The 11,747-nt window shown below is 41.4% G+C and overlaps 1 protein-coding gene across 1 annotated transcript in view; it reads right to left on the bottom strand.

Annotated features, from left to right (window-relative positions):
* Positions 1-2,648: 2,648 nt before the first annotated feature.
* The window catches only part of Amph (amphiphysin), a 211,533-nt gene continuing 202,434 nt past the window's right edge, over positions 2,649-11,747 (bottom strand). Inside the window, exons 20-21 of the mRNA XM_031359752.1 lie at positions 10,534-10,635; positions 2,649-3,832 (exon numbers count right to left, since the gene is read on the bottom strand). Of these exons, the coding sequence (XP_031215612.1) occupies positions 3,725-3,832; positions 10,534-10,635 (210 nt within the window). The 3' untranslated portion in view covers positions 2,649-3,724. The remainder of the gene's footprint in view (positions 3,833-10,533; positions 10,636-11,747) is intronic.

The following is an 11,747-nucleotide window of genomic DNA, read 5'->3' as shown; positions in this document are numbered from 1 at the left end:
AGCTTACAACTCCACGTGACCTTTAAGAATCAGACAACCTGAGTTTTTGACCTGAGATCGTAAGGGTCTTGGGACTATTTGGATTTTGGAAACTAATACAATTTGTTTCCTTTGAAAAACTTTAGGATCTGTCAGTTTGCATAGATTTAAGAGTTGTATCACAATTATCTTCTAAACTGTAAAAATCATTAAGCAATCTTGAGAAAGTATAACTAATAACTCACAAAATATTTGGGGACACTACTCAGGTTTTTCATGCATTTGAATGTTTGGTGCTTTCGAATCTGCTTGCTGTGTGCTAGGATACAATTTGGTCTCAGCCAAATTCGTTTCAGCCTGATGTTGTAGGTTAAGAAAAATCTCAAATATTGGCTGAGCCCAGAAAAAGAGTGTCTCCAAGCTGAGCAGAACCACATGGCTCTCAGTTGTCTAACTTTGCCAAGAGATGACCAGTCTTCTCCACGAAGCTTCTAAATGTCTCTTTACTTGAGGTCCAGGAAGAGGTTCCATTCTGGGAAGACAGTAGTTGCTACCACACATGGAACAGTATGAAGCACTGTGTATCAAGGTCTGACCCATAGTGTTTATAAGAATTTTCTCTTAGCTTTAAGTAAAAACCAGAAAGCAGATTTTAGTTGAGCTTTGCAGAAAAGACTAGTAGAGTCCGAGGATAGTCATTCTGTTGACTGGTGTGTTTCTAAAGCTTCAAGGTGCACAGTCATGCCTTTTGTGTGGAATAAAGCACTGGCCCTTAGTCATCATCAATTCTTCTATTCTCATGTGTTTGGCATTTCCTAAGGTAAGGTATTTACCATCTGAATGGAATTCAGAATTAGGATGTGATTTTTCTAATGGCCCAATCCATGGTTTCTCTAGATTTTTCAAGAGCATCAGAACAAGGAGTCTTCACACTCTACCCAACAGATGCTATCATTGTGGGTTTCTTGTTGACTTATTTCAAAGCCTCCCTAGCTTTGACAAAAAAGAATCTTGTTCATAATTGTAGAGTAGAATAGTGCATGGAGCTTTTCCTGTGCAAGGGCATGGTCTACCCTGAGTGACTGAATTTTTAAAACAGCAAAGGATGTTGTAGTCATCCCACACAGATGGCCCAGGAGGTGTCTGCTTCATGAGAGCCACGGGCTTTCTCTATTGGATTCTTAAAGATGTGAAGACCTGCACACCCTTAGTTTCAAAAGAGGAAGCAAAAGTTCATTGGTTCAGACACAGCCTTCTTGATCCAGGCCATGTGCGATAAAATATTTTTACAATCCAAGTTATTTATTTCCATATGATGTGAACAGGATGCCCTTACCTTAGCAGTAGCCATGGAAGCTCCTGAAGCCACTACAAACCCCTTAGAAGGCCCAAAAGAAAAAAGGCTGTCCACTGTAAGAGCAGGTTCTATAGCACAGAAGTGGGCCATGGTCTCCCACTCATTCCTCTTCAGGACACTGGCAGTTCTTGGATCTTTCCAGTTCCCAAAATGATCTGATTACCTGTATTCAGTATTTCAAAACCAAATCAGTATTTTAAAAATAGGACTAAAGGATGTTGTCTTGGATGAACTTGGTACGTCACCTAAGTACTTTCGTCTAGGAAGTTCAGGGTAAAATTCACTTGAGCCATATCCTTCTGTCTCACGTTAGGTCCTGTGTCAGCCACTGGGGGGAGGATTCCAGTGGAATTTCAGAGTGACTGCTCCTGGAGATGTGGCAATTAGCTTTGCACAGTTTAGGTACACCTTATCATTAAAACCATTTGGGGTACTGGGATGCAGATATATTGTCTAGCATTTGCAAGGGTCAGAGTTTAATACCAAACGCTGCAAACAACAATAAAACCAAGGGCCCCGATTGGTTCCATCAGTTTTCAACAGCCCACACATTCTCATGTCGGGGTGAGTTCCTTCATAAGGGTTACCTCACTGCACTTTGCTTAGTTTCCTGGCAAGCTGCTGGACAGTGACAGCTTTATTTTCTTTCAGTAGACTATCATTCACAATAATTAAGCCTTCTTTTAAAGTAGCCCTTGGGGAAACAGTGGCCAACAATAGAAATTTCCCTATTACCGCTTAAGAGACCTAAAGCCCAGTGATTCATCAGGAGAATTTGAAACACAAATAAGAAATGTATTCATGCATAGCCTTCATTGGCTTACACTGTATCCCTGGATACAGAACTATATTACTAGACATTTCTCAAGATGAAACATGCTTGTATGATATGTTCTCCTCTCACTACAATGGCTCTATGAATTGACTTTTCTATGCTGTCAGAGCTACTTTTTTTAATGTACTTACAAACACAAAAATGCCAGAAAGAAAAGTGACTAAAGATGAAGCTGTTGCAAGGCTGATTGTGCATCCTATGGTTGCCTGTGGTTCCCAGACTGAGTGTCCACAGAAGGAGGTCTCTCACAGCTGTTACTTGTGCTCTAGTGATTGCTGATTCCCAGGAAGCACCAGTGACCAGCAATGACTTGGATGGAGGGATGGGGAAGTGAGGCAGGGCCACAGAACACAACTCAGAGTTGGAACAAGCACACAGCTGCACAAATAACAACTCCAATATAAAGCATTTCAAGTAGCTTGTCCAACTGGAACAAGATTTCAAAAAAAAAAAAAACCACTCTTGAAAAAGAATCAGTGTAGCTTGGAGATTACCAAAGGTTTATTTGGAATGACACAGCACTGAGAACACAACCTTTACAGATGGTTTGTGGTATAGCATACATCACCTCATTCATTTTAGAATGATCTGTGAAGATGAGTTGCATAAATAGAACATGGAAGTATATAGGAGCTTTTATAAATAGGTTCTTATGCCCCCTCGTCCAGCCAATCACATAAAGGCAGAAATGATGACTGCATAGATGCTGGTCCATGGATTTATCTGGACTGAGCAGCTGGGAAGCTACACAACCAGGCCCTGCTCTCTCCAAAGGGGCAGCAGCGTGGGCTATCTGTTATATCATCCTGAAAACTGCACACAACACACACAGACACTGTCAACTGTTTTGGCAATGGGATGAGTGGTTTTGCCCCAAGGCAAAACTGCAGCTGTAATGCCGACAAATAAGAGCAATGTGTGTATCAATGACACTTGAGAGGTGGAGAGCTACAGTGGAAAGGGAAGGAGTCAGCTATGTATATGTAGCCATTTGCATACACATAGGTCCAGCAGGCATGGGGACTAGCTTGTGCGACTGTGTGTCAGTACATATGTATATAGAGGTGATTGGAAAAGACTGTTAAGAACGTTTGCAGCTGTTTAGTTTTAAACACAGTAAACTTGAAAGGGAAAGAGAGCACGTGCTCACATTGGGCAAGGGAGTAAGATGATGTCTTACTACAGGATAACTCATCACATCTGCAGGGCAACCACTCGACACCACACACTTGATGCAAAGAAGTCAAAGTCTGGTCTGCAGAAAGCTACTTTCGACTTGGTAGGAGGGGAATCAAGTACCAGTGTCCACGGTTAGACAAAGCACGAACTGACCTCTATTGAACACAGGGAACAGAGTAAGGACTCTTTCCTTAGTTTGCTATTTTCCCCTCTTCTGATAGTTTTTGCACACATGCTCTATTGGTCAGTCTTCCTAAGCCTCATCTGGCACCAGTCTGTCAATCATTAAGAGTGTAGTCGCAAAAGTGAACTCCTCTGCATTTCATGAAGGTTTGAGAACCCAGTCACGTGACCCTTCTGCAACATCTGCAGCCCTACTCCAGGCGCCGGGTGAAGTTCTCTGGAAAGAGGCCTTTGTATGTGGCCAGATCTCTGTACTGAAGCCAGTCTGACTCCTTCACCCCTACCAACCAGCCTGCATCCTGAAAGACAAGAACAATGTTTCAGAATACAGCAAACTGCAGAGTGCACAGTGCCAATAACTTATACAATACTGTGACCTCAGGATGCCACACTACTACAAAACACTGTAAATTTTGGTCACTTGAACATTTTTTTTAAAAAATTACTAACTTAAGTTATGTATTATTGTACATAATTAACTGAAGGTAAATTTTAACATGCTAATCTTGAATACAGCCTATTGAGTTAGTGTTATCTGAGTTATAAGTTGTTCAGAAAAAGGGATTTCACATGAAAATATGGTATGCAAGGAATCCAACCAACTGTCTTGTGGTTCACAGTGGACTAAAGAGCGAGGGAATGATCCTTGGTGTCAGGGAGGGTCAAACATTTTAAAGTTGTTAAGTTAGGAAATAATGCTGACATGGTTACCAAATGTCTGGTGCCACATTCTTATATGAAAGCACTGCCCCACAGCTCACACCATGTAGCCCCAATGAAGCATCCAATACAGGGCTCGCCACTGCTGAATGCTGGAAAAGTGCTGCCTGACATGGCCTTTGCTGCTGACGTTGATACCTGATGTTTCTCGTCCATGTGGATTACAGGGACAGTTGAGGTTGTGGTGTTCTTGCTAGAGACACACGTTCTTTCTAAGTTAGTTTTATTTCTCTCATAGGTGCCACCATGCAAATAAAGACATTCAGCTATAGGAAGCTCAGAGAACTATAGGTGACTTAGATGGCCACCTATACAATGGGAGACTACTGCAATAACTGAGAATTGCAGGCTGCTCTTTGTCCTCTGGAGGGGGTAACATGCACAGACATGTACTACATGGGTAACAGTGAGAAATGTCTATTTTTATTATGTTAACCAAGGCAGGAAAGGCAGGCACTTACAAAGAGGAATGGTCAGATTTAATCTGAACTAGTCCTCCATGAAGCTCAAGTACATCTGATAAAAAAGAGGTCTCAGAAATTAAATAAAGGGCTGAATGCATTCCCTTTGATATCATCAGAGACTATAAATTGATGCTTCTAAAAGGACAAGAAATATGAGCACTTAGACAGGCCAATTTTTGAAGAGAGAGAAAAAACACCCCCCAAAAAAAATAGCAAAGGAAAAATTGCCCCAATAAACTGACTTATAAGAGTCTAGCTAATGAAGAAAGGTGCCCTCCTTCAAATTCCGATGTCACCTATGTGAAGGACAGTTATATCTAAAGTGAGAGATGATAAGTAAACCTTCACCAAGCCTCTAGTGTGCACAGGAAAGGTCAGTTCCCCTCCCACAAGCCTGTGTTGGATTCTATTTACAGTGCGTCAAAATTTAATGAGACCAAATGGAGCTAGGCATTTTTAAATCATTTCAATGGAGAACAAAAAGATAAGAAGCGACATCCACAAAGCCATAATGAAGATATATTCTAGCACATTACTCGGAAATACAACTTTAACTGCGAAGTGAAGGATATTAGGCAAGATAAATCATTATCTAAGGAAAATTAAACTTTAACTGCCTAAAATATGTGGTAGAAAGGAATTTCCGGTTTTGATTATGGCGGAACAGTTTGTATTAAATAAATGCTTCTGCCCAGACCAAGCACTCTGATAACTATGCATGTATATGTGCATATATGAGTCTATACATTGGCAACTGTTTGTGATAAAATATAATTATAAAATGAAGCCTATGTATAGTGGGATAGACATAAATCATGTGCAGAGCTAGCTGAAGGCACCAAGACAAAAAGCAAGAATATTTAACCCTTGCATGTAGGGAATCACTGTGCATGAGAACAGGTTAACACAGCTATCCCCCAAGGATTGTCCTCATTCCGTATACTGCACGGGTATAGAATTTGAGGCTACAAGAACAGCTGTATACTAGTGGACAGGGAAATTCTGGGAGGCAGGAAGTCCCCTAGAACACAGAGACACTTTCCTTAAATCCTTTGCATCTACAAATGAGATTTCAAGAACTAGGGGAGAAACAATAGTAAACTATCTGAGAACAGCAAGAGTGTTTCAGCACTGCCAATAAAGGGAGAGTTTGGAGTTCATATCCTGCAAGGGGCTGGAGAGGTGACTCAGCGGTTAAGAATGTGAACACTTGTAAGCACCAGAGTTCAAGTCCAAGTACCTGAGTTTGGGCCTTAGAACCCACATCAGACAGCCCACAACCACCTGTAACTCAGGCCAGGACAGCTGACACCCAGCTCACCTAGGCACCTGCATCATGTGCACACATCCCCACACAGCCACATATGCGTACATGAAGTTTAAAATAAAAATGAGTATTAACAATGCAACAGTATAGGGGAATGTCAGGGTGGGAAGACAGGAGGGGGTGGGTGGGTAGGGGAACACTTTCATAGAGGCAGGGGGAGGGGGAATTGGATATAGGGTTTCTGAAGGGGAGACATAGAAAGGGGAAAACATTTGAAATGTAAATAAAGAAAATATCCAATAATTAGTTAGGAGAATAGACAAAACACTACACTACAGGCTTTCTGTAGATGATTCCCCTAAAAATACCTTATGATTTAGAAGTAGAAATTTTGTCCTATGGATAAAAATTTATGAAATGTCTATAGGCAAATATTCTAAGAAAATGCAATCAAACAACCTTCCACAAATTTAGAGTAATAAGTTACTAATTTTAGTGTCGGTTGGAACAAAAATAAATAATCTTCAGATATAGAAAAGAGAATCCAGCTCCCTACAGTGTGCTGTGCACTTACTGGGTCCAGTATAAATAAAAATGTTATCAGGCCCAAGGACAAAATTAGTAAAATATGTCCTATGGACAAAAGGCAATGGATAGAAACATGCTCTGATGTCGTACACATTTCCAAATATTTAGAATCAGTTAGAAATACGGAATCAATTAGAAATACTGAATCAGTTATAAGTTTGTTCAAGTTGAAAGACAATTGATTATGAGACAATATAGGAGAAATCTCAGCAAGGAAATGGAGACTAAATAGAAAGATGGCAGAGATGTGGTACTGGAATGGCCGCTGCATAGACTTAAACACTGAGCAGCAAAGGAATCCTTATAAATTCCCCAGCCTGACTATGATGGCGAAATACATATCAATTTAAAAAGTCAGGCTGTTAGGCATTAACCTTGAACATCATAGAATTAGAAATTGTTCTTATGAGACATGGAGGGAAGAGAAAGCGCAGCCTCATAATCACACCAAAATGGAGTTACCTGCCACTCTGTGGAGCTACCTGCCACTCTGTGGGCTTCTACTTGCCACTCTGTGGGCTTCTACCTGCCACTCCGTGGAGCTACCTGCCACTCCGTGGAGCTACCTGCCACTCTGTGGAGCTACCTGCCACTCCGTGGAGCTACCTGCCACTCTGTAGAGCTATCTGCCACTCTGTGGAGTTACCTGCCACTCTGTGGAGCCACCTGCCACTCTGTGGGCTTCTACGTGCCACTCTGTGGAGCTACCTGCCACTCTGTGGAGCTCCCTGCCACTCCGTGGAGCTACCTGCCACTCCGTGGGCTTCTACCTGCCACTCTGTGGGGCTACCTGCCACTCTGTGGAGCTACCTGCCATTCTGTGGTCTTCTCTGCCACAATGGACTGTCTCTCCTCAAACCATGAACCCAAATGTTGTGATTTGAATAGGGTTGTTCTCCCTACAGACTCATGTATTTGCATTCTTAGCTCATTGGGAATGATACTATTAGGAGGTGTGGCCTTATTGCAGTAGAGGTGGCCTTGTTTGAGGAAGTGTGTCATTGTGGAGGCAGGCTTGTGATCTTATATGAGCACAGTCTTCTCCTTGCTGTCTGTGGTTTAAGATGTAGAACTCTCAGTTCCTTTTCCAGTGCCACGTATGCTTGGACACTGCCATGCTTCCCATCACGATGATAATGGACTAAACCTCTGAGTCTCTAAGCCAGCCCCAAGTAAATGTTGTCCTTGATAAGAGTTGCCATGGTCATGATGTCTGTTCATGACAATGGAAACTAAAACACCAAATAAGCCTTTCCTTTTTTAACCTGATTCTTGTCTGATATTTGGTCACAGAGATGAAGACGGTAACTAATACAGAAAATTATTGCTGTAGGGTGGGCTCATGACTGGGACTACCTGGCTGTGTGGTTTCTAGATGTTTGGAACTGTTTTCTGAAAGAATTTGGATCCGTGGGTGAGAAAGGCCCTTGGATGCTGCACACACAGCCTAATAGGCTAGTCTGATGGGATTTGGGGAAACTGGAATGCTGATAAAATGTAGAAGGTAAAGAGTGGTTGTACCCATGAAGCTGCAGTGAGAATCAAGGACCCTAATGAGAATCCAAGGTGAAAAGCTTGAACCAGTTGTGGGTATAAATATAACACATAATATGGTTGTGAAAAAAGTTTTGCATGATTAATGTTAAGATCCAGAACTTTGCACTGGGAAGAAGGAGAACTGTTGGGTTCATTAGACTCCAGCTTGGAAAACTGCACAATTATTTAAATTTTTTCATTTGTCATATAATAATTGAATGAAGATAGCATCCAGTGCATCCTGACAAATAAGGACCCCCTAGCAAAGTGGTTTCCTAGACTCAGCATGGCAGGCACAAAGATCCTATTGTGATCGTGGTCCGAGGGGTCAAGGCTACACCTTGAACTGGCAGCAGAGTTCTGCTTTTTCCACCGGATATTCATTTTTCAAACATAGAACATACAGGGTCCTGAAGGTTTATATCAAGGTTCCAAGAAGCCAGAGTCTACCCATGTGTAGCAGCATCAGATTTTCTGCCTGGAGCTCTAAGAGGGCAATGCAGAAAGCTGTGAAGGTGAAGACAAAGTTGTAATATATCATGGGATGTTGGGAAGGCAAAAGATGTCTGCCAAGAAAAGCTTCATTCATTTAGGTAAGATTACAGAATGCTGAGGGTGCGCTGCTGGAGAAAGTAGTGCTGGAGGAGGTTGGGGCAGCCAAGTGTACTAGAGCACCGAAGGTAACTCCACATGCTGAGATGCCACACATAGGGTTGCAGGATTGTGCACTGAGCCTGCTGGGATTCTGCCTGGCTGTGCTACAATATTTCTGTGCTCTCCTCCCATTTCTTCTTCCTGGGGATGTGAGTGTGAATATAGTTCTCTTCCTTTCTTTTTTCTTCCTTCCTCCCTTCCTTCCTTCCTTCCTTCCTTCCTTCCTCCCTTCCTTCCTTCTTTCCTTTCTTTCTTCCTTCCTTCCTTCCTTTTCTTTTCTTTCATTTTTGATCTTGTAGGTCATATGGTTAAGAGACTGTCAAGTCTGAGTTGAGACTCCAGACTTTTGAACAATGTTAGAATTGTTCAGACTTTGGGGACATTGGAAATGGACTGAATGCATTTGCATTGTGAGGTAAAGGGTTCAAGAGTGAGACACTGTCTTTTGCAATAATGGTTTTGGTTATCAATTTAATAAGGAACATACTTGCCAGGGCTACTTACCATTGTCAACTTGATTAGGTTAATTAATAAATGCCTAGAGCATTTCATGAGACATGCCTTAGGATTTTCCTGAGTGCTTTACCTGCAAGTGTTAACCGAGGCTATAAAACCTGTTCCAAATACACAGAGTACCATCCCATGGTTGTTATCTAAATTATAGGAAAACTGAGAAATCTGGTGACGTCCTGACATGTCCTTTCTTTGCTCTTTGTCTGCCAAGAAGTCAGGAGGCCCAGATGACATTCTTACTGCCACGGAGCCACCTGCTGTCAGGCCTTTTCTGCCCTCCACCATGAGCTGCAATTCCCAACAAGAGGTTCTTTGCTTGAGTTGCTTCTCCTCAAGTCACAGCAATGAGAAAAGTAACTAATTAAACAGAGTTTTAATACTTTAAGTTGCATGGAGATGTTAACACTTATAAAGGCATAACATCTAGGTGTTTAGCCATCAGCTGATTTATATTGCTAAATTCATTACCAAAATAAAATGCAAATGTAATAAATATATGTAATACAAATGTAACAAATAAATGTAAATAAAAAGTAATGGCATATAAATGTTAAGTGTGGAAGCTGTATATTTAAACTTTATTTTTAGGGAAAAACTTATACATATATTTCTTTAAAATTACTATGGGAGTTATAGCTCTTCTCTGTAAAATACATGCTCATAAGCTTGTTTACCCAGGATTTACACACCATTTCAGGAGTTCCCAAACTGTGAATAGGAGCAATTTTAAAGTTCCTAGCACCTTATTATCTAATCATTCTAATAAGAGATATGTTTCCCAATTGAGGTACAATTTAAATTCTGTGTCATATAATGGCAGAGCTGTTGGTTGTAAAGTTTAACAAGGCTTAACTAAGGCTACATGGGTGTGACCCCATCAAGATCCAAAACATTTCTATGTCCCTATAAAGTTTTCTAAGTTCTTTCCATGGGTTACCATACCACAGATTCAACCACTTCTTATGCCTGGCGTCAGCATTTCCTAAAACCTGAAGTTACAAGTACAGCATTCCTAGCAAGATATCTTGAGACAAGAAAAAGGTCATCCTATCTAATTGTACAGAAAGGACAGTCCATGGCATTCGAAATGGGTATCCTGAAAGACCGGCTGATGGAATACTGAATGTGCAAGACTTCAGCCCCTTTTAGAATTGGGTGGCAGCATGTTAGAAAACAGAAATGCTCCGGGAAGTCGCTTGTCTGACTGACCCTCAAAAGATGCAATACTCCCCAATGCACCTTCCAGCCTTTACATTACCTGGTCGGCTTCTGAGTCTGAGGGCACCACGAGCACCACATCGCCCCTTTGTAGGGTAAGTTCATCAGAGTTCGCTGCCTCGAAATCATGCAGGGTTTCCACCTGCAACATATTTAAAAGGAATTGGTTCATTTCAGAAAGAGGCTGAGTGGTGACTCTGTCTGTAACCCCTGCACCCAGGAGTCTGAGGCAGGACACTAGCCATGAATTCAAGCCAGCGTGGGCTAACTAGAGAGCTCCAGACAAGCAAGGGCTGTAGGCTACACAGTGAAATCCTGCCTCAAAATAAAAAGAAAGAAGCAAAGGGAAAGAAGAAAGGAAGGAAGGAGGGAAGGAAGGAGAGAGGGAAGAAAGGAAGGAATAACCTTACTTCCTAATAAGATTTTGAAGACACTGCTAGAAGTTTTCTCCGAGTACATAAAGGATGAAGTATTGAAATCCTGCCATAGATGGGATGTGGTCTGCGGCAGAGGTTCATTTGTGGGTGTGGGTAGTAAGAGGCATGGAGAACATCAAGACAAGGACTGTAGTGCCAGGCCACTGGGGTGATGTCCTCAAAAGAATTAGCGGGTTTCTCATAGGACCCTGGTTGTTCTCCAAGAAGAAAACGAGTGAGATTTTCCTTACTCTGGCTTTCTGTGCCATGTGATCTTTCCTTCTCACAAGATAGCATCCACCTGCAGCCAGAGCAGAGCCACAGCCAGTGTCCTTTGAACTTCCCATTGTAGGCTAAATAGGTCACTTGTGTTTCTAAAGACCTAGAGTCCAGCATTTTCAAATCGTAATATAAATTTAATATCATAAAACAGGCTAATAATACAAACCCCAAGAGGAGGAGAAAGCTTCAAAACACTTTTGGAAATACTACTTTTTATTTACTTAACACCCTTGCTTTTTACTGACTTGTACGAGGCCATTTGTATCTATATTTATTAATTCAATGTGATCAATATACAATAGCTGAAACTTTAGCTTGTTAGTTTTCATTAGCTATTTATTGTAACTTGATGACTGCTCAAGTTGAGCTAAACATGCCAAGCTAAACAGCTGTTTTGTTAAGTAATGATAAAAGAGGCAAGGCACTACTTTCATGTTATATAAGAATTAGTATTTAATTAAACAAATGGCTTTTTAAAAAACATGTTTTCACCCTTTTCTATCTTATCACATTATGTCACAGCAGCCTGCTTTTTCTTTGCACTTAATTTTTTTGC

The sequence above is a fragment of the Mastomys coucha genome, unplaced genomic scaffold, assembly GCF_008632895.1.
Source record: "Mastomys coucha isolate ucsf_1 unplaced genomic scaffold, UCSF_Mcou_1 pScaffold7, whole genome shotgun sequence".
In the NCBI taxonomy this organism is placed as follows: domain Eukaryota; kingdom Metazoa; phylum Chordata; class Mammalia; order Rodentia; family Muridae; genus Mastomys; species Mastomys coucha.
The sequence above is the reverse complement of the archived record's forward strand: the minus strand, read 5'-3'. Positions and strand labels throughout refer to the sequence as shown.